This window comes from Panthera tigris, chromosome B4 (genome assembly GCF_018350195.1).
Source record: "Panthera tigris isolate Pti1 chromosome B4, P.tigris_Pti1_mat1.1, whole genome shotgun sequence".
Lineage (NCBI taxonomy): Eukaryota > Metazoa > Chordata > Mammalia > Carnivora > Felidae > Panthera > Panthera tigris.
Window position 1 is genome coordinate 115,251,961 of NC_056666.1, and position 23,619 is coordinate 115,275,579.

Consider the following 23,619-nt stretch of genomic DNA (forward strand, 5'->3'; position numbering starts at 1 on the left):
TAACCTAATGAGAGTCCTTTCAATTGCCTTCTATGGCCTATTGACAGAATCCTTTAATGAAATTTTAATTCTTCTTTTATGGTTTTTAGTTTTAGTGTTTTAATCCTAAGAAAAGACAGGTTTCCTTGATGTTTCATGTTATATCAATTCTTTATGTAAAATTGATTTTGGTGAACAGAATGACAAAATGTTTGCATTCCCTAAATTAATGAATGGTCCCAGAATCATTCAGAGTAACCTACCAGTTGCAGAGTTCTTAAATGGTTACTACTCATATATGTATTTTATTTAAACCTCAAAACAACCCTGTGAAATAGGAATCATCATCCCTTTATTACAGACAGGAAGAATTATCCACTGTCACTCCAGTCTGATGGAGAAGACTATGCTCTAACCACTGTTCCAGGCTTCTTAGAACATAAGTAAAAAGAATTAACATTTTTAAGTGTTTTTTCAACTAAAACTTCAACAATTATACATTCTCTTGTATTTCATTACAGGTCTATTGAACTAGATTTTTAAGTTTTTGCCACTGAAGACTCTTAGGCAATGTGAAAAGACCTCATCTTGTGACTTGCCGGTTTTGAGACTGCTTGTCAGAAACTTCCCACAGAAGGTTGTTATTACAATTTTAATACAAAGACATACAGAGAAGTAGTGTCTGGGCAAATAGTAATTTCTCAACAAAACTTAGTTCCCTTCTTCTCCTAAAAGAGTTAATCATGTCAGTGCAATGGTAACTACCATCCTAAGCTTGAATCATGTGCACAAGGCTAAGTGCAAAACATATGGTAAAAGGCCAAATCTCCCCACTCAATAACAACATGCTATAAAGCCCAACCTGTAAGGTCGACACTCCTATCGGCCCTATTTTACAGATGAAGAAGGAAAGTAAAACACTGAGAGGTCAAATAACTTGCCCAAGGTTATGCACCTACTAAGTGGCAGATGAAATTTGATTCTAGAGCTCAAGTATGAAGAGTGCCTTAAAAGTATCAAATAACAAAGGGGCCCCTAGGTGGCTCAGTCAGTTAAGCATCTGACTTTGGCTCAGGTTCTGATCTCCTGGCTTGTAGGTTGGAGCCCGGGTGTTGGGAGTCTGTGCTGATAGCAGGGAGCCTGGAGCCTGCTATGTCCTGTCTCCCTCTCTCCGTGCCCCCTCCTGCGCTCACACCCTGAGCTCTCTCAAAAGTAAATGAATGTTTAAAAAAAAATTTTTTTTTTGATACTTTTTAGTATCAAACAACAAATGTATGATAAATCTGGCCATAATTAGGATGACCAGATCACATTACAGGCTGAGAGAAATACTAGTCGTAGGCTCCCTAAAATCTGTTTATAGACATGAGTCTTCAGGAGAAATTTTTGATTTTTGTTCTCAGAAGGGTTTCTGAACACTACAGAAACTCTACATGTTCCATCTAAATACACAAACTTTTTTTCCTTTAGACCTCTTGCTCAATAAAGAGGCGTCCCAACCTCTAAGAGAACCCAGATAACTTAGATATATAATGAGTGCTCTTGGACTTCTATTCCTACTCTTGACTCAAGTCAATGTTTTGAATAACGCGTGCTAGAAATTTCCCTTCACTTGAAATATTTTAAGTATTTTGTTACTATAAAATCTGTAGGGCAACATAAAAGGAATATTACGAATTTTGTACTTAATATAAATTATTCTGAGGCTTTCTATTTCAAGGTGAAAGAAGCCTAGAAGACTTTTGTCTGTCACTCTCACATTGAAGCTGTACTTGTCCTCCTGGAATAATGAACATTTCTACTGATAGTTATTCGTATACGAGGACCCACAAAATGGAGGCCATCCTGGTTACAAATCTAAACCCAAGTCAGCATGCACATACAGGAAACACCTGTCAAGGAAACCTAACATACACCAATCACGATCTTGCAACTCTGCCAAGTTAGCTCTCCTCACCCTAGAAAACAAGACCCACTAGCCTTAGTAGGAAACCTTCAACTTCCTAGGCAATAAGACCATTTCCACATTCTGCTTCTAATGCTCTGTAAAACTCACTCTTGCCCAAAATCCCTTGGCAAGAGTGCTCCACTGTTTATGAGGCACTGTGCTCTGCTGATCTATGGATTCTTTTGCCTTGAATAAAGGCATCAAACTTGTTCCTAAATTGTTTTAGTTTTGTCATTTGACACTATCAAATAGTTGATAATTTATGTTAAAAAAAAACACAACAATTTGTAATAGGGAATATTTAAGACCAGATCAACTGACCAAATTAATGGAAATTAAGAAAAGGAAAAAATATTAAAAGCTTAAAAAAAATTTAAGCTTTAAATTAATTGCACTACACACACCTTATCTGGTGTCATCAGCACAGTTGACTCAGTTTTTATTCCAGACTGGTGAATATTCACAAACATTCCTGAATCTAACAGTCCTGCTGACCTGTAACAAACAAGTATAAATTTTAGCCTTAGTTTCACTGGGAAGAAAAACAAATGACCAGCTACTTAATGTGGTTGTTTGTGTGTGTGGTTTTGTTTTTGTTTTTTTTTTTTACTATACCTTGCAGTTTCACTATCTGTTACAAAAGTTGGAGTTGCAGCTAATGGGCTTCGAAGGTCTTTTCGGATGTAGATTTTTTCTGTTGAAGCGGCACAGTTGGAAGATTTTTCTCGAGATACTTCAATGGGTTTTCTTTCACACTGAACAGCTACAAAAATGCATTAAACTATTACATCACAATGCAGAATTTATAGGCAATTTTAAATGTAACCTTTCGGTCAGCAATTCTGCTCATGGGAGACAGTTACCATAACTGAACTCTAAAGACAATCATAATCTTTAGAAATTCTTTCCAAGCCCAACAAAGTTGCTTCAGAATAGTAATTTGCATCTCTCATTCTCTTTTCTCTTCCTGATGTAGCTGTGGTAGAAATGTAGAGAAACTCTTATTTTTTAAAAGCTCACTGTCAAGAAGGTAAAACTAAAGTCAGGAGTCTCTCACCTATCTATATGAGAGTTAAAAATATTTAATTAAAAACAAGACTAATAGAGAGCCACAAAAGACTAAAATTAAATCTTATTTTAGTTAAGGGCAGGGAGATTTTTGAGAACTAATTCAAGTGTTTAATCTTAATTTATAAAATATAGGTAATACATTTCACTTATTTATAGGAATTTTATTTCATAACACTTAAGAGACAGTATAATGTAGTTGTTAAATGTATATTTTCTGAGGGAAAAAACTGCCAAGATTCAGATCCAAGTTTTGCCACTTATTAGTTGTGTGACCTTGGGCAAGTTATTAAATCTGTTTACTCTGATCAAATGTAAAATGTGTAACAGTTGTACGTACTGCAGAGAATACGTACGTTCTGCTATGAGAATAAATAAGTTAACTCATATGTTATACACAGAGTTAGGCATGGTAAGAGCTCAATCAATATCAGCTATCCTGTTTATCATTTTAGGAGTTTAATCAAAAGCTAGACTGGTATCTAGTTAGTTGTGCTTTTTTTTTTAAAAAACCGTATTCAAACATACATACATACATGCAAAGCGGATAGGAACTCAACATCTGTTGAACGAATAAATATTACATGCATATGTACACATTTCTATGTTGTTAGTTGGGAAACTGTAAATGAAAAAGCACATATATTTGACATACTGTGTTAATTTTGACATACTTCTAGTTTGCCTGAATCCTTAAAATTATTCTCTCCTTTAAAGCTAATACATACAGTCTTGTCTCATTCCAAACGCAATACATCTCTGTAACCTGCAGTATTGACAGCGATTTCGATGGTGTTTATTAATAATACAGTCCTTTGATCCTCGACACGAATAAACTAAATTTTTTCGGATGCTTCTTTTAAAAAATCCTTTGCAGCCTTCACAGGTTACTGCTCCATAATGACGCCCTAGAAACAAGATGTTTAAGAAAACACAAAAGTCACATATTTTAGAACAGAAATGGAAGTAAGCCCATTTCTTCCCTTTAAGTAACAATATATGTGATGAGACAGATTTTTGAGTTTCTGACATGAAAAAAAAATTTAAGGAGTTACTAAACAGAATGAAACCACCATATTCTTTGATAAATATATTAACCAGTATGAATTTTTAATTTTGGTATTTTTTTAAGTTTATTTATTTTGAGAGAGAGAGAAAAGAGAGCATGAGTGGGGTAAAGGCAGAGAGAGAGAGGGAGAGAAAGAAACCCAAGCAGGCTCCGCACTGACAGTGCGGCTGATGTGGGGCTTGAACCCACAAACCGTGAGATCATGACCTGAGCTGAAATCAAGAGTCAGATGCTTAACTGACTGAGCCACCCATATGCCCTATGAATTTTTATTTTGTAAGTAACCTTAACAACAGTATGGAAAATTTCGCAAAGAAAAGAAGCAAAACCATCCATAACACCATGATATGTAAAAACTATTTTCACTTCTGAGATCACTTACAAATTATAATTCTCATATATTACATAAGGATATTTTATTCTGAGAACTATGCTCTAAAACAAGCACACTAATTAGTATTTGAGCTAATCTCTTCTCATTGTGGGTTCCACTCTTTAAATTTCTGGAGAAATGTTATACTTTGATTAACCTACCATTTTATAAACGATTTCTTTGGCACAACATTTATTTATTTATTTAAAGTTTATTTATTTTTGCAGAGAGAGAGAGAGCGAGAGAGCGAGGGAGCATGAGTGGGGGAGGGGCAGAGAGAGAGGGAGACACAGAATCTGAAACAGGCTCTAGCCTCTGAGCTGTCAACACAGAGCCCGATGGGCTCGAACTCACGGACAGCGAGATCATGACCTAAGCCAAAGTCGGATGCTCAACCGACGGAGCTACCCAGACGCCCCTGGCACAACATTTATTAAATTGAACATACTCTTGGGAAAAGCTGTAGTGGAAACTTTTGTAATGACGCTATGGAAAAGATCAAAGATTACAAAAAACAAACGAGGCCCTTAAAGTATATCCCACTGGCACATGGGTGCTTTCCTAGCATAAAGTAGCAATAAACATAACTACAATGACATAACCCTGATATTAGACTTGGAGAAATGTCCGCTCAGCTGTGCACAAAATTAAATAAAGGGTAACCAGAAATTTTTCATCTTAGTAATTCAAGTTACTCTCTATCCCTGGATTAGCAACAGGACTCAACAGGTAAGTTAACAACTTAACATTTATATTATTAAGGACCACAACTCATTTTTAAGCAATTCCTTTGACAAACCGGTTTTATATTTAAAAAAAATTCCACTTATTCATTCAGTTTACATTTTAAAGGAAAAACTGCTTTTCCTAATTCTTCAAAATATGCATTTTATGTCATTGCAAGACCAAGTCAAACTGCATTCAAGTGAAAAAAAAACCTTAGGTGAATAAAAAACTTGGGGATAAAATTGGTTACATTTCATAGGCTTCAAATATGGACCATAACAATGACATCCTCTTGGGGCGCCTGCGTGACTCAGTCTGTTAAGTGTCTGACTTCAGTGCAGGTCATGATCTCTCCATTAGTGGGTTCAACGCCCACATCAGGCTCTGTGCTGACAGCTCAAAGCCTGGAGCCTGCTAAGTAAGGTTCTGTGTCTCCCTCTCTCTCTGCCCCTCCCCTGCTCAGCTCCGTCTCTCTCTCTCTCAATAGTAAACATTAAAAAAAAAAAAACAAAACAACGGACATGCTCTTTTTACTTTCAGAAGAAGAAACGTGGTAGTGTGGTAGTTACAACACAATATATATAGGTTATTTTTAAATGTTACCTGATGCTTTGTCTCCACATACTACGCAAAGATCAAAAACCTTATTTGGTCCTTGGTCTGGAGAAGAATTATCTGTTAAGAGCTAAAGAAACCCCCCCCAAACAAAAAACAAAACAATAGTGTGTTAATAATGCTTGTAAGTAAAAAGTAGAAGAATATTCAGTCTTAATTATTGCTTTCTTTCAAGTTATTCTGAAACTTTGAACTCTATTATACATATATATCAATTAAACTATTCTTATTTTTCTTTAAGTAAAAATATCAATGTTATTACACACAAAGATAGGAAGAATACCTTTTAAATTTACTCTATAACACGCTAATTTAACAGACTATTAAACACACAAATAAATGCATGAGTATTTAATGTATCTTACCCATTAAGCACTTATTATTCATTCAACACATCAAATGATTGCAGAAGCTATCAGCCCCATCATGACATCTGTCTTTGAACAGCTCAAAAATTTCCCACATGACTAAAATAAGCTATAATAGCATAAAAAAGATAACTGATTTTTAATAAATAAATATTTATTTTGAGAGAGAGAAAGAGAAAGGGGCAGAAAGAATCCCAAGGAGATTCCATGCTCTCAGCACAGAGCCGGATGTGGAGCTTGATCCCGTGAACCCTGAGATTATGACCTGAGCCAATATCATGAGTCAGATGCTTAACCAACTGAGCCACCCTGGTGCCGCTGAACTCTTAAATGGAAAAGGGGTTAAAGTTTTTGTTAAAGTATTTAACTTATAATTATGGAAATATGATTGATCTACGAAATATAAAATTTTCATCAATGAGTTGTCTAGGATTAGGTGGAGTGGTGGACAGCATGGGTTGTGGAGTCTGGTAAATGGTAGAAGGTCAGTGAGACTGAGCGGGGAAGCCTTGGGCAAATTACAAACGCTCCTTAAATTATATAAAGGGCTATATATCACTAGGTATAGCTACTATGATGCTGGCAAAGAAATACACTAGTCTCTTCTTTTAGATTTATTTTCTAATATTTTCATCATTTTCTTTCAATCTTTTGGAATGTGAATGAATTAATTTAATCCCAAAAATGTGATAGGGCATTCCCTATGATAGTGGCATCATTCTTTTAAAAAAATTTTTCTTTAATGTTTATTTTTGAGAGAGAGAGAGAGAGAGAGAGAGAGAGAGAGAATGAGTGGGGGAGGGGCAGAGAGAGAGGCAGACAGAGGATTCAAAGCAGGCTGGGCACTGACAGCAGAGAGCCCCATGTAGGGCTCAAACTCACAAACCGCGAGATTGTGACCTGAGCCAAAGTCGGATGCTTAACTAACTGGGCCACTCAAGTGCCCTGGCATTATTCCTTCTTATATCACTATAAAAATTAGTCTTCAACAGAAACGTAAGAAAAAACCTTCTGGTACTAGCTGTCCCTTGAAAACATCTATGAAGAGTATCACTCCTTTCCTTAATAGCACATCTACAGCAAATGGTGTTAATCTTTTATCCTCTATTATTCTTATGGGTAGAAGAAATATTGAGAGATTAAGGGACACTAGATCAGAAATCCAATCTTTTTGGCCCAGGGGAATTCTATCCTATACCTGTTTCTCTTTCTTTGCCCTGAGAAGTGCTCCATAAAGTAAGCAAAGTACCAATATTATCTTTTCTTCTGGAAACAGAATTTTTCTTTTATTTTAAGAGTAACTTTATAGTGGAAAAAAGTGACACACACTGCTTCAGCCAGGTGGTCAAGATCAGTGTCACCAGTTATCAAACATGATGATACTAAGTACACTTGATACAATGTGATGAAAATGGCACTCTGTGATCCTCCTTACCCAAACCAACAAGCCCAGTCTAACCATGAGATGTCGAAGTCCCATAGCAGGGTCACCTATAATATACCTGAACAGTATACCTCAAAACTGTCAAGGTCATCAAATACAAGAAAAGTTTGAGAAACTGTTACTGCTAACAGTAATCTAAGGAGACATGATGATTAAATGTAATATGGTACCCTGGAATCAAAAAGAATATTAGGTAAAAATTAGGGAAAGCTAAAAACATTTATGGATTTTAGTTAATTATCAAAATTAGTTCATTATCAAAATAAAGGTATCATATTAATGTAAAATGTTAATAGGAGAAATTGTGTGTTGAGAGGTTATAAGAGAACCCTGTACTTCCTGATATTTCTTTAACTATTGGGGAGTCTGGGTGGCTCAGTTGGTTAAGCATCCAACTCTTGATTTCAGCTCAGGTCATGATCTTACAGTTGTGAGATGGAGCCCTATACCCAGCACGGAGCCTGCTTAGGATTCTCTCTCTCCCTCTGTCCCTCCCTGCTTGTGTTCTCTTAAAAAAAACAAAACAAAACAAAACAAAACAAAACAAAACAAAACAAAACTGTTAACTATAAAACTTGTAAAAAATCAAATCTGTTAATAAGGAAAAAAAAAGGTATTCATAATGTTATAAACTTTTTGGGACTTCTGTCTTGTTGATAAAATAACTTCTTGTAAATCCCATCTATTTTTTACCTTAGCCATTCCTAAAAATAATACAGATGATGTAATCAGAAGAATAATAGAATCAGGCAAAATTTTGTATTTATGAATTAGTTTCTCAATCCTAAAAGGAACTTTCCTTGATCAGGTTTTCAGCACAAAACATAGAATTCAATTTTAAGTGGGTACTCCACCAAAAAGTCTCCAAAGGCAAACTTAGGGGGTTGCTGAATTTGTATTCAATCATAGCAACCAGCAGTGAAAACATCTATGTAACCACGGGTATGCATTGTGTATAAGCCTTAACTGGCTCTTTGAAAAACAGTGCATAACTTGCAAAAATTAAAATGATGTGAAGTTAATCTAGACTACTGACTGACTTCCAGTGCTAAAGCAGACCATGAGGGTAAACCACCTGTTACATCAAGGAAGACATAGATGACAACCAAGGAGGCACAGTGACAAAGCTGCAGCCATAAAACCACCTTCTTGATCTGGCAGCTTGTTTGAGGCCTAGGCAGTGTGCTCCTGGGAAATGCTGCTACCACAGAACAGGCTCTTGATTTGGCAGTTTCCTAACCGAGCAGAAGCAGCAAGTCTCTTAGAAGCCAGTTCTGCAGCACATCCAAGTGGTTTTTCTCGGAAACTGACCTAGAGCTGTTTCTTCAGCCTTCCTGACAATTCTATGAGTTCTCCATATCCTTTATTAAACCCCTCCCTGGACAAACTAGCCAGAGTGAATCTTGCTGTATGTAAGAGCCCTCCAAAATACACGGAAGGGAGGGTGTGTGAGGAAAAGTACAGTGGCATATAGGAGAGGGCAGTCACCACAGACGTAATTTTATGCAAGATTTTTTTTTTCTATGGACCATGCAGGATATAAAGTCTTAACACCAGGACTTACACTTATGACATGCTTTTAATTCTTTCAAGTGTGATGAAGACACTGTAAAGTTATTTACCTGGAGATGTTGTGCAGACAGATCAGGAGTTGTAAAAAATAACTGATTAACACCTGCTGCATCTGGAGTAGTGAGGAATACTTTCCCTGGAGTGGAATCTTGCCTGGCCAGAATGACTTTGCTTGGAGTAGAGCCATCATGATTTGTCAGAATGAACTGCTTCCCTTGTGTATTATGATCAAGTGCTGTCACGATCTGGATTTTCTGGCCAGTTTGCTGCTCGGTAACAATCTAACACAACCGTGTCATATCAGTAATCGATTCGACTTAATCTTTTTTTTTTTTTTTTTTAAACTCTAAGGACACAATTTTCTCCTACCTTCGGACAAAGTTAAAAAAGTATAACATTACTTATATATTCAATACATTACACATAGACACACACCTTTTAAACTAGCAATTCCACTCCCACAAAATCCTATCCTATAGAAAAACAAATGTGCAAATGAAGGTACAATCACTATTCTGATTCGTTCCTTCCTTCTCCTTCCCACCCACCTTCCATTTACACAAACCTATATTGGGTGCCTTCTATTTGCCAAGCACTATTTGTTCTGGTCCTGGAATACAGCAATAAATAAAACAAAACCTTTTTTCTCATCAAGCTTTTATTTTAGTGAGGAAAGGCAGATAAAAAACAAGCAAATACTGTTGTCAGACGGTATTAAGTGCTATAAAGAATAGATAAAACAGGGTAGAGATGGTGAGAGTCACTGACAGAATAAAAGCCATGAGGAGATGACATTTTTGCACAGACTTAAGTGCAGTAACAGACCAAAGCTTAGGACTAGCTAGGGGTAATGCATCCCAGGTAGAGAAAAAGAAACATGAAAGAAGGCTGTGGGGCAGGAGGAGTGTGTCTGAGGCAAGAGGCACTACAAGAGAACTATGTGAGTCAAAGAGTGGCAGAAAGGATTATGGTAAAAGACAGGATCTGAGAGACAGCAGGAGCCAGATGGTATAGGGCTACACAGGGACTACAAAGTCTGGATCTCCTCCTGTGTGAAATGGAGATCCACCTTCCTCTGGAAGGTCAGAGAGCAGAGTGGCAAGATCTTTTTCAAAGAGGGTGTTCTAGATTTAGTGTGTAGACTAGCCTGTGAATGTTGAAGAGAAGAATACTCAGACACTGGCAATATCTGGGAATTATATATGGGCAGAGATGCTGGTGGGGAACAGGGTAGCAGCCATGTCAGAGGAGAAAAATAATTGGATTTGGGATATTTTATGAAGGGAAATGTGACAGGATATGCCAACTGCCTGGATGTGGAATATGAGGAGAGAAGAGTAAAGGATGACTATCAAATTTTGGTCTGAGCACATGAGAGGACAGAAATGCCATCCACTTAGTTGGAGGAGTCTGGAGAAGTGCAAGTTCATGACTAAAGAGAACTAGCCAGTGTTGAGGGCTTTGGTTGTTGAGCAAATATTTTACAGAGTAAACTCATTAAGGCAATTTAATCCCTTGATTCAAATTTAAAATGGCAAATTTGGTTTGTTTCCAACTTTTTCTCCATTTCCCTGAAATTATTTTCATCAAGATTCTTTTCTATGCAAAATTTACAACAAAATGCTGAATTACTAATCAGTTTTTGTCTAGGGCAGATTGTACTGACTATAGCTGCTGCCAACTCAAGTTTTCTTTGTTGACCATTATTTCTAGCATGTCCTATTTTCCTGGGTATACTTTTCACCATTGTCAATTTTATTTTACACATAGATTATTTACACCAAGTCTAGTCTCCATCTTCCCTAACAATTTTTGCAATTTCCTTAAAAAAACTTTTTTTGGGGGGTGCTTGGGTGGCTCAGTCCGTTAAGTGGCCGACTTTGGCTCAGGTCATGATCTCGCTGTTCGTGAGTTCCAGTCCCGCATTGGGCTCTGTGCTGACAGCTCAGAGCCTGGAGCCCACTTCAGATTCTGTGTCTCCCTCTCTCTCTGCCCCTCCCCTGCTTGTGCTCTGTCTCTCTCACTCTCAATAATAAATAATAAAACAAAAAAAAAAATTTTTTTTTTTTTTAAAGAGAGAGAGACAGAGAACACAAGAGAGACAGAAAGTATGGGGTAGAGGGAGGGAGGGGGAGGGAGGGAGAGGGTGGGTGAGAGAGAGAGAGAGAGAGAGAGAGAGAGAGAGAGAAAATCTTAAGCAGGCTCCACACTCAGTGCTGAGCCTGATGCAAGGCTCAATCACACAACCCTGGGATCGTGACCTGAGCTCAAATCAGACGCTCAACCAACTGAGCCACCCAAGCTCCCCAAGAAACTGTATTAAGATCTATTGGTCTATCCTGCAATTTGAATGGATCCTTTACTTATCAGTAATTTTGTAACATCACACACTGGTCCACTGATTTATATACATCTTTTATATGTTGACATGTTTCATCATACAATATCATCACATGTCATGTAGCCTCTGGGGAAGAAAAGGTAACTAATGTTCCAGTATTATTATGAAAACAGTTTCGACCTTGCTGACTCTCTGAAAGAATCCCTAGATGATACTTTGAAAACCTCTGGGTTATGGTACCTCTTCCTAAGAAATAGGGCATAAGATCTGTTATTTGACATGGATCTCCTCCCACTGGTCCATTAAGACTGGCCTCAGATTCTGTACCTCCAAAAATATTCCATGACCAGATCTCCACAACCCTCTGTGACTCTTCATTAGCTGTTTTTCTTCTGTGCTCCCATAACACCATATACAATAATCTATTACAGCCCTTACCACTGTATTGTGACTGTCAGATGATTCAACTATGTCTTACTAGATTTAAAAATATCTTAATGTTGAGGGTATCTTTTATCTCTGTACCTCCAGAACCTAGCATATACATTTGATGTAAATAGGTTGATGGATCAGCAAATGAACTGTAAATCAAACATACCTCTCCCATTTGTTGTTCAATAATTTGATGTGCAATTTCTTCTATGGTTGCCATGTTCTAACTGCCAGAATGTCCTGCCAAGATAAAAAGACACTTTTCACAAAATAAAACATATTTACTGAAGAATTTACAAATGAAATCACATGCTGGTGCCTGGGTAGCTCAGTCGGTTAAGCATCAAAGACTCTTGATTTCCGTTCAGGTCATGATCTCACAGTCATGAGATCAAGCCCCTTAAGATTCTCTGCCCGTCCTTGGCGTGTGGTTCTCTCTCTCAAAAAAATAAACTAAAAACGCAACCCTCCCAAACAAATGAAATCACATGATAGCTAAGATCTGCTTCAAAAATAATCTAGTTGGGGTGGGTGGTGGTAGGAGGGAATAAACAAAACAAGGTTGGCCATGAACTGACAGTTGCTGAAAAGTGTTGTTTATACAGGGGTTCATAACAGTATTCTCTGTTTTTATATATTTTGAAAATATCTACTTAGAAAAATCATTCAGGGTGACTGAGTTAAGTGTCCAACTCTTCATTCTCAGCTCAGGTCATGATCTCATGATTCATGAGATTGAGAACTGAATTGGGCTCTGCGCTGACAGTGTGGAGCCTGCTTGGGGATTCCTCTCTGTCCCTTACCTGTTTGCTCGCACATGCACATTCTCTCTCTCAAAATAACAAATTTAAAAAAAAAAAAAAAAAAAAAAAGGATTCAATACCAAACAATTTCACTTTTCAAAGATATTGAAGCCTAACCAGGACAACTCTACAGATCAGGAGTTTATTAATTTAAATAAGGGTAACCCTATCTGTAAACAAATACATCATGGTAACCACTTAACATACTCTTTTTACCAATACATTGTAAAAACTGGCATTCGTTCAAAAGGAAAGAAGATTTCTCTAGAATCTTGTAACTGTTATTCATTAGTGGAAGTTTCTTATAGATTAAGGTTAATTTGAATTTAATGTAAAACTTTCTCCAAATGGATCTGAGAGCCTGAAAGATCAGTGGGTTGACTCTGATTTTTGCTTTTTTTCTGTATCAGTAGATAAGAACACAAAAATCATTTCTGACTTTATCACATTATATAATGTCTGTCATAAATTCACTAATAGTCTACAATTATAAATAACATTAATTGCCAAATTATCTGAATTTTTTCTTTCAATTACTTTAAAAATTTTAAATGTTTCAATTAGTTGTGCCAAAAGCAGTATTTAATATTTAGCTTCATTATTCAACTATCTCTTACTAGATTGAAAAGCAGTGGCTTCAACCATTCTGGGACCAACTGAGGAAACAGAGCTGCTCCTCAGGTTTGTGTCCTCTGGGGCCAGAGTAGCAGTGACAGCCCTGACGACCTCTGACCCATCTTTGAGGTCTTCCTTCCTTTTCCCTGAAGGATAACTTATGTTTAAAACTGAATAGCTCTACTGGCCCATCCAGGAGAATCCCACAAGTTCGACAGCTTTTCTTCATTTCATCCCATATATGTCCCCCTCGGTCCAAGCTGGCAACGTTTCTGCTGATATAAAATTCTCAGAAATCTTGTTGCCTTGCTTGCAACTCATGGGGCTTTAGGCCATCAGATATAAGAGTCCTATACAGATCTCTCCCGAATAACCCCATCTCTATTCCTGGCTTCTGTTGAGATGGCTGCCTGGATCCATAAATCACATGTCCCTAATTCTCTTTAGCAAATTGTTGGTTATCCAGTCATACCCAAGAGAGTCTCTTAAGAACACACTTTCTCTTTTTTTGCAATATGGATAGGTTATTTTTCAAATCTTTAAGTCCTGATTCCATTTTTCTAAACAATTCTTTCTTCAATTTACCTCTTTCCTCTCACATTTTACTGTACGCAGCAAGGAGAAATGGCCATGTCTCTAACACTTTGCTTAGAAATCTCCACAGACAAATAGCTTACAAGTTCTGCTTTCCACAGAACGCTGGAACACAAGGACAAGTTCTTTGCCTTTCATCATAAGGTTCATTTTCCTCTAGTTACCAAAACTGTAACATGTTCCTCATTTCTGAGCCCTCACCAGAAGCATTGTTAATGTCTATTATTTCTATCAACATTCTATTTATGAAACTATATGTGTATCTCTAAGATGATAGCAGCTTTTTCTACAGTTCTCTTTTCTTTCTGAACCCTCACCAAAATTGCCTTTGATATTCGTATTTCTACCAATGATCTCTTCAAAGCAATCTAGGCTTTTTCTAGCATGCATCTCAAAACTCTTCCAGCCTCTACCCATTTTCCAGTTCCAAATTTTTAGGTATTTGTTTATAGCAGTACTCCACTTCCCAGTACCAAAATCTGCACTGGTTTGCTAGGGCTGACTTAACCAAGACTAACAGGGCTAATTTTGGCTGGGTGGTTCAAACAACAAAAATTAATTTTCTCACAATTCTGGAGGCTAGACATCTGAGACAAGCTGTCAGTAGAGTTGATTTTTTCTGAGACCTCTCTCCTTGTCTTCTCTGTCTCTTCACAAGTCTTCCTTTTGTTTGTGCCTGTGTTGTAATCTCTTTTAATAGGGACAACACTCATATTGGATTAGGGCCGACCCTAATGACCTCATTCTAACTCAATTACAAAGGCCTCATGGCCAAATATGGTCACATTCTGAGGTCTTGGGGGCAGGACTTCAATATCAATTTTGGGGGGAGACAATCCAGCCCATAACACTTAGACACAAATCTAACAAGAAATGTGCAAGCTATATGTAAGGAAAGCTTTAAAATGACACCTAGAGGGGCGCCTGGTGGCTCAGTCAGTTAACCACCTGACTTCAGCTCAGGCCATGATCTCAAAGTTGGTGGGTCCGAGCCCAGCATCGGGCTCTATGCTGACAGCTTGGAGCCTGGAGCCTGATTCAGATTCTGTGTCTGTCTGTCTGTCTGTCTCTGCCCCTTCCCTGCTTGCGTTGTGTCTTTTTCTCTTAAAAATAAACAAACATTAAAAAAATATATTAAAATGATACCTAGAGAGAGGAAAAACTAGCTGAAAGAACACAAAAGAAAATGTTTATAGTGACTATCTCCAGGGAGAACTGGAAGTTTGGGAACAGGGATGGAATGCAGACTTTTCAGTGAGTAAGTGTCTGTTCTTTTTAAGTTTTACTTATTATTATTATTATTTGAGTGAGAGAGCAAGCATGTGTGCTAACACAAGTGGGGAAGGGGAAGGGGAAGTGGGAGAGGGAGAGAGAGAATCTCAAGCAGGCTCCATGCGCTGCACTGAGCAGGGCTCAATCTCAGGACTGTGAGATCATGACCAGAGCAGAAATCAAAGAGTCAGACACTTAACTGACTGAACCCACCCAGGCACCCCAGTGTGTATTCCTTTCAAATTTTAAGTATTACCACAAAAAAATGAATTGTAAGTAGAAAAAAAAAAAAAAAAAAAAAGCCAAACAGTTTAAAGGAATCTTGTCTAGAAATCCTAAAATCAGGCAGCATTATCGGCACATCAGACCCAAAGAAGCTAATTCATAATGAAAACTTACCATGATATCATGACTGGAGCCAAAATCAAGAGTCGGACACTCAACCGACTGAGCCACCCAGGTGCCACTAAATCAACTATTATTTTAGCCAAAAAGACCAAAGACTATGAGGGTATATGTGATACACATATATGCCTGGTATATATGCCTGTAGAGGTTCATGCTTAATTGTATACTTTGCCTTTAGCAGCGTTACAGGTAATACAATGTTAAAGGATTTGAATGCTGATACTCTTGAAACAGAATTCTTGAATACTGAATTCAGGGATATTTGGATTTTTTTTCTGTTTCAGAAGAAAAGAGCAGGAAATGGCAAGGGATTCCTAATTTTTGGAGTTAAAAACTTCTAGGAGAATCTGACTAAAGCTACACAACCTCTTCAGAAAAATATACACACACATATATATTTGGTAGATTCCGATTTGTGATTCACCATATCAATTTTCTACTTCTTTCTATATAAACTCTCTGCATTACTGCAGTAGCCTAGAACCCTTATCTCCTACCGTTCTATAGATCCATATAATCCAAACTGGTTTGCAAAAGAATGCTTGGGGAAAGTTTTTAGAATACTTACCTCAGTGATCATACACCTTAATTTGTATGGAATGAAACACAAATGAGAGGAATTTAGGGAATAGATTTGACCAGAAAGGTGGAGTAAGAACAACTTTTTCCCTCTGGACCCTCTCCAACCAACCATATCTTCCACTGCAATCTCAAACTATTTACCTTATCCTGCTTGTAAAGCCTGTTAGGTGTCTGTCAAGCTGGTTCGTTAAGATTTAAGTCTAGAAAGGCACAGACACAGGATATAAAGTCAAATCCATAATCCCATTTTCCTTATTACTTACTTCTCTCATTAAACTATCCACTAATATAATACATCTTTATATGCAAATAAATCCATGAAATAACTCACGTACATCCTACAATCTTGTTGATCAAAAATTTTTTTCCACCATTTACAAAAAGGATGCAGACTATCTAAATTAATTACATAATTACAAATCATATCCAAGTGTATTAAGTTTTACTAAAATTCAGAGATTCCCAGAGGTTAGTATTTTATTCACTCTGATAAACAAAAGTATTAGCAAGGGGGAAATGATGAAAATTAGTAAGAATGAAACAGTTATTTAGCATCAAAGCAAGGATTTATGACAATGTATTAGTCACTTTGGTTGTGATAAAAGCTCAACTACTGCTAGTTTAAGCAAAAAGGAAATGGCTGGGGTGGTGGGGAACAGGATAGACACTGCTAGGATCCAAGTAGAGCTGACCTTGGGAAAAACTGGAGTTAGTTTTCCGATGCTGTCAGGAATCTCCTTATCTCTATTTTTTTTTTTTTCCCCTTATTGCTGTCCTTATTCTCCCTATGTGGCTTCTTATTTTCTACTTTGTAGTAAAGCACCAGGAAAGTAAAAGCAGTCTTCTCTAATTTCAATTTTAAAATGCTGGTAATAGATTCTGATTGGGCCAGCTTAGGTTATGTGCTTATCTCTGGAATTAATCACTGTAGGCGGGCCAGGAAGAAGGAAAGGAAGGCTAATATGATTCTAGCATTGGCAGCTTCTACTTTTGGAAGGTCTAGTTATCAAAAGATGAAGACTAGTTGGGGTGCCTGGGTGGCTCAGTCGGTTAGGTGTCTGACTTCGGCCCAGGTCATGATCCCGTACTTCGTGGGTTCAAGCCCGTGTCAGGCTCTGTGCTGACAGCTCAGAGCCTGGAGCCTGCTTCCGATTCTGTGTCTCCCTCTCTCTCTGCTCCTTCCTCCTTGCACTCTGTCCCCGTTTCCCAAGAAATAAATACTAAATAAATAAATAAAATAAATAAAGACTAGCATAGACATGGCTCCTGATAAAATCACCATGAGCCAGGCAACCACCTCAATTTGTTTCTACTACAGACACACAGAATTCTTCAACCAGAAGTCCACTGAACACTACACTACTCAAAACATTTAATTCAGCATTGACTCCAATTTTCTGTTGTCAGTTGGATAAATCCCAAAAAGGAGAAAGAATGCTTACTCAAATAACATACTGTCAAAAGTTTTCCTTTTGGCTACTTCCAGATTAAAGTTCTTCTAATTTCTTGCTCTGTGAGTTCTTTAGTAAAAGACAAATTTAGTTTTACAGCCATTTCTTTTTTTCAATCTTAAAAAAATGTTTTTAAGTTTATTCACTTTTGAGAGAGAGAGCATGAGTGGGGGAGAGGCAAAGAGAGAGGGAGACACAGAATCCCAAGAAGGCTCCAGGTTCTGAGCTATCAGTACAAAGTCAGATGTGGGGCTCAAACCCATAAACCGTGAAGATCATGACCTGAGCTGAAGCTGGATGCTTAACTAAGCCACCCAAACGCCCCTACGGCCATATTGTTTTAAACAATCTCCAGAGTTTCTAGAGAATTCATAAAATTTTTGTTGAATTTTTTCCCAACATCCCCAATTTTTTTTTGTTTGTGTTAAGCTGGTAAAAAGGCATAAGGAGTGAGGGCAGGGCAGCCTTTGAATCCTTAATATTAAAAACGTGAGGCCTGGAGTCTTCAGGACTGGAGGCTGTTAGACTAATGAAACAAAAAGATAACAGGAGTTACCGGTTACCCTGATGTACTGATAAACAGAATCTTTCTGATGAGAGACTACTGACAGAGTTCTGAAAAGAATCAAATTAGTTTTGGATTACCAGTCCAGATTTTATTCCCAGACTTATTTTTTTAAACAATTTTTTAAAGTTTATTTATTTATTTTTGATAGAACGAGAGTGAGCAAGGGAGGGACACAAAGAGACGGAGAGAGAATCCCAAGCAGGCTCTGCACTATCAGCATGGAGTCCACAAACTGTGATATGAATCAACAGTTGGATGTGTGGTGCCTGGGTGGCTCAGTCAGTTTAAATGGCCGACTTCAGCTCAGGTCATGATCTCACGGTTTGTGAGTTTGACCCCACATTGGGCTGTGTGCTGACACCTCAGAGCCTGGAACCTGCGTTGGATTCTGTGTCTTCCTCTCTCTCTGCCCCTCCCCTGCTCTGTCTCTATCAAAAATAAACATTAAGCATTTACGTAAGAAACAAAATTTTATTTACAACTGATTTTAACTATGCAAAAACACACAAGGACTAAAAAGAAACATTCTCATATGTTTAGGTGAGATTTATAGGCCACTTATTTTCTTCTGCTTTTTGAATGGGTATCTATGGTTGTAATCAGAAGTAAGCATTCTCTCATTTTTAGCTCATCGTATCTTGTGCCTATTTACCTTCTAGAGCACCCTGTCCTTACTTGCATAGACAACCCATCTCTAATAGACTTCTAAGGAAAAGAACCGTAGTTTCCCTTGATTTCGGCTCAGGTCATGATCTCAAGCGTTCATGAGTTCGAGTCCCACATTGGGCTCCATGTTGACAGTGCAGAGACTCCTTGGGATTCTCTATCTGACTCTCCCCACTCTCTCTCAGAATAAATAAATAAACTTAAAAAAAAAAAAAAAAGAAAAATGGTAGCTTTCAATGGACTAATTTTTTCAGTGAACCTCTAGTATTTAACAGTGCCCAGTATTCACATCTAACTTCAGAAAGTATTTACTGAAACACATTTACCAGGCACTATGAGACTTTGGGACTCAACAGTGAACAAGACTGAAAAGATCTCTGCCCCACAGAGCTTATATTTTTGGGGGAAAACAGATTTTAAAAAATTATCATCAACTAAATGCTATGAAGCGAACTAGGAAGAAGTGATAAAGAGAAAAACAAAGAGAAGGAGGAAGTTTATATAGGTAATAGTGTCCTACACCACAAATCAATAAATCAGAGCTTCAATCCCATTATTACTATTTATTAAATGCATTACTAAATGTCAGTCACTGTGAGGCTCAGTTTCCTCACAAATGAAATAGATTCAATACAATCTACTTCAAAAGGTTGTAAAACGTCAGTGTCAGGGAAAATATCTATACCAATGGTTAACAGTTTCTTTAAAGGTAATAGGTATTTCCTGAAAGTTAGCTGAATGAACAAAGTGCCCATAAATGAACAAGAGGAGCTCAGAACCACTGCACTAGAGATGGAGTCTCTGGAAAAACCTTATCGAAGAGACATCCGAGTTAGGCACTGCTGGTTAGGTTTGTTCACCAGCCCAAGGGACAAAGCAAGAAGCTTGAGGATGTGGTCTTTACTTCTCTAGAGCTAATTAACATACAAAAGACAAAACAGTCTTACATTTTTGGCCCTGATTTTTTTTTCAATTTACCATGATCTCACTTCAACTTATCTTCACCACAGAAGACAGCAAACTATGAATGGTGCTATCCTTCTTCCATTCAGATTCAAAATTTTTAGTGTGTGCTCTCTGACTACATCAGAAACAATTCATTCTTTCCTCACCAGCCCCACTACCATCAACTGAATGTTAGGCTGCTGTCATCCAAAGCACACTTTGTGTTGTGAGCCACTTATGGATGGGGAAATTAATTTAGTAGGTCAGACTTTAAGTTAAATAGAAAACAGTGCATCAGATATAGTCAGGGTAACAATGGTCTCAGGAAGACTTGATTTCAGTTTAATCTCTGAGTGTGCTGAGCTATGGTGCAAAATGTATTTCCTTCTGGGGGAGGCAAAATTTGAAAATATGATATAAAACAACGATTTTTTTTCCTGTGGAGCAGATCTTTGAAAATTTTTGGAAGTTAAGGTTTCTCTCACCAGAAAACACATATTCACATTCACCCACACTACAAATGAATATGCTGAATTTCAAGGGGGTCATAAAACTTCAGTAGCCTGGTGGCCTTCAAGTTAACCCTTCTGGTAAAATTGCAGCTACTGTTGAGTTTCCTGAACACATATTTAATATATATAACTTTGGGGCGCCTGGGTGGCTCAGTCGGTTAAGCGTCCGGCTTCGGCTCGGGTCATGATCTCACAGTCTGTGAGTTCGAGCCCCGTGTCGGGCTCTGTGCTGTCGTTGGGCTCTGTGCTGACAGCTCTGAGCCTGGAGCCTGCTTCCGATTCTGTGTCTCCCTCTCTCTCTGCCCCTCCCCTGCTCATGCTCTGCCTCTCTCTGTCTCAAAAATAAATAAAAACATTAAAAAAAATTAATATATATGACTTTGTGTACATTAGGCAAGAACCATCTTTGTGTGAAGTGCCAATAAGGCATAAACTACCTGTGGGTCAGCACCTCTGACAAGCAGCAATACTAAATATCTCAAAGCTCACAGAACTGAAATATCCTTATTCTCCTGCTTCGGAACCATCAACGTCTCTTTAATGGCCAAAGGATGAAGTTTCGGTCCTTCTATTTTTTCAATATTTATTACACCTCTGAAGCATGCCTGCCACTGTGGACGTAGAGGGTTCCTTTATAGTCTGACTTGCTCATCTTCCCACTTTAGCTCCTATCCTCCCAAGAGGGGCCTCTCTTCAAGTCAAAGTGGGATGTTCTTTATACCCACCATTCCAAGTTCCTCTTCCCTCACTTAAATACCACCTGGCCTTTCAGACTCGGTTGAAATTTTTAAAAATCCAATCCTTTGAGATGGGTTCAGCATCGATTTTGAATGCTAAAGCTCTTAATTACAATTTACTAACAGACTTTTTTTAACTTCTGATATCATGTCCAAAATTTATGTAAAGATGCATTTTTCCAGCGCTTTCATAAAAGATTTCCAGATTGCAAAGGGTACTACGAATCAAAAAAAAAAGGTAATGATATTTATATCATCAATTCTTTATGCTGCTTCTTTTGTCTTTTCTATTCCCCAAGGAATTAAAACTCGTTAATTCGCAGGAATTAAACTCGTTGGGTGACAGAAACAACAACGGTACCATATCTTGGGAATGTTTGGTGCCTTTGATTTGTGTCTCCCTCAAAACCCTTCCAGAAAACTGAAATGCCCCTACCAAAAAAAAAAAAAAAAAAAAAAAAAAAAGAAATTCGTTACATTTATATGCGATCCACCTTTTTTATTAGAATGGAATGATCTTATCATGTCCACCTTATCAACTGGACACAAGCAAAATTTTAAAACTGTCATCGTGTACCAACCAACCAACAACAGACACAGATGAAAAATGATCAAAATCAAAGGCCTGTTTAGAACATCCAGAGGAACAAAAGCCCCAAAGGCCTTAATTTCCAGTCTTGTTTGCTTTTCCTTCCCATTTATTTATTTTTTTAAAACAGGCCGACCTACTTAGTGAAGGTTACGAGACAACTTGGCAACAAGGTTATGAGACAACCAACCTGGCAACATTTGTAATTGTAATCATAAAACGGTACGTGCGGGAGTCGGAGGCAGGGGTTCTCAACAAAAGAACTTAGAAGTTTAGACTTGCCCAGGGCAGTGAGGCCCCTGGACCGTTCCATTTTTCTCAAAAGATACGAGTCCAAAGACAGCGGCTGCTGTCGCCCGATTTGTCGTGAAAGTTGAGCAACCCGTTGCTCGTCCCGTGTAGGCACGAGAATTACTAAGCGTCCTCCGAAAGGAACGGAGGCCTCGGCTTGCGGGCGCTCGAGCCCCCGCTGCGACCCCCGGGCCCCGCCGCGCCGCGCGGCTCTCCGAGGCGGGGGGGAGCGGCGGCGGCAACGCCGAGACGGAAGCTTTTCCTGTAGGTGAAAGGTCAGAGGCGCCGCAGGAGGCGCCGCGGGAGAGGCTGCCGTGCTCGCCGAGCCGCTCGCGTACTTGCCTTTCGCGCCCCGACCCCGCTCCGGGCTCCGCGCTCCCGCGCCGCACCCCGGCCCCGGCTACTGCCTCAGCCTCCCGCAGGGACCCACACGTTCGGCCATTCTGCGCGCCCCGAGCCCAACCCGAACAGCCTGCCGCCGCGCTGCCGGGCGGGCCGGCCCTGCCGGCCGAGGTCAGCGGGCTGTCGGGGGAACAAGGGGTGCGTCCGTTGGCTGTTGGGAAGAAGGGACACCCCATCCACCCCCGTCCCAGGCGCGGCCACGGCTGCTTTTCTCCCCACCCGGGACTTCTTACCGGTGCTTCTCCGACGAGCTACGTCCCGCGTCGGGCTTAGACCGGACAGTCCCGTTGCGGTGGTCGCTTGGGGTTCCGGGAAGAGACAGGTTAGAGAAAGCTGAAAGGGATGGGGTAAAGAAAAGTGGGGGCAGGGAGCTTTCTGGGTTTGTGTATTTGGGGGGGGGTCAGAGTTCGTGACCCCTCCCTCGGCTCTGCGGTGCGTGCTCCCATCCGCGCCTGCGCATTACTAGTGGAGCAGCAGTAAGGAGGTCGTGACGTTCCCTGGGTGGAGGAATGAGAAAACCGAGCCTCTGAAAGTCCACTGCCCTCTATCAGCTGGGAGGGAAACTGCCCCGCCAGAGCGGCCCTATCAGGGACCTTCCGAAATCGCGTGCCCTTAGCATCCCAGTTTGCCAAAGGCGGTCTTTAAAGGAAGTTTGAGACTTTTCAGATTTGAGTAATACTAGATAACCTTATCAGTTTTAGGCGGTTAGAAACTTGTGGCAAATTGGACTCTGTTTTAGGGTATCTCTTACCTTAGACTAAAGTTTATTGGAAGAGGTAAGTCTGGGGAGGTTCCAATAAAATATTTAAAATTCCCTTAAATAAAGGAAGCTAGGGTAGAATTCTCCACAGTAAGGCAGAGATTTACTATGAACTCTTGTGGGTAAATAGGTATAGTGGCTAAACGGAGCAAGAATTATCACTTAGAATGTAAACTTCTTGAAGGCTGGCTTTTTTGTTCGGTGGTGTGTTTCCAAGCATTTAGGACAATAGCTGGTGGTCAATAAAGATTCATGAAACAAAGAGGCATTGACAGAACATCATGACAGTGACCACCTGTGGCACTGAAGTGTGGCAGAAGAGCTGTCCTGTGTGTAAAGCACTGTATGGTTTGGACTTGAGAGAAAGGGTCCTTGAAATTTCTTTAGTACCGACCAACATTAGAAAAGCAGTCATGGGGGCGCCTGGGTGGCTCAGTCGGTTAAGCGTCTGGCTTCGGCTCAGGTCATGATCTCATGGTCCGTGGGTTC

At 39.1% G+C, this 23,619-nt stretch overlaps 1 protein-coding gene across 9 annotated transcripts in view; it reads right to left on the reverse strand.

Moving 5' to 3' along the window:
- The window catches only part of NR2C1 (nuclear receptor subfamily 2 group C member 1), a 45,775-nt gene extending 22,966 nt beyond the window's left edge, over positions 1 to 22,809 (reverse strand). For 3 of the 9 annotated variants that reach the window (XM_007085629.3, XM_007085627.3, XM_042992913.1), the window contains exons 1-7: positions 22,604 to 22,809; positions 12,102 to 12,175; positions 9,213 to 9,443; positions 5,767 to 5,848; positions 3,724 to 3,903; positions 2,543 to 2,690; positions 2,332 to 2,422 (exon numbers count right to left, since the gene is read on the reverse strand). In XM_007085629.3, coding sequence (XP_007085691.1) covers positions 2,332 to 2,422; positions 2,543 to 2,690; positions 3,724 to 3,903; positions 5,767 to 5,848; positions 9,213 to 9,443; positions 12,102 to 12,155 — 786 coding nt within the window. In that variant the 5' untranslated portion in view covers positions 12,156 to 12,175; positions 22,604 to 22,809. Of the gene's footprint in view, positions 1 to 2,331; positions 2,423 to 2,542; positions 2,691 to 3,723; positions 3,904 to 5,766; positions 5,849 to 9,212; positions 9,444 to 12,101; positions 12,176 to 16,350; positions 16,410 to 17,651; positions 17,674 to 18,216; positions 18,276 to 21,867; positions 22,127 to 22,603 lie in introns of those variants that run through there. The other 6 variants (XM_042992911.1, XM_042992910.1, XM_042992909.1 and 3 more) reach the window with 6 other exon arrangements.
- Between the last annotated feature and the right edge of the window lie 810 nt (positions 22,810 to 23,619).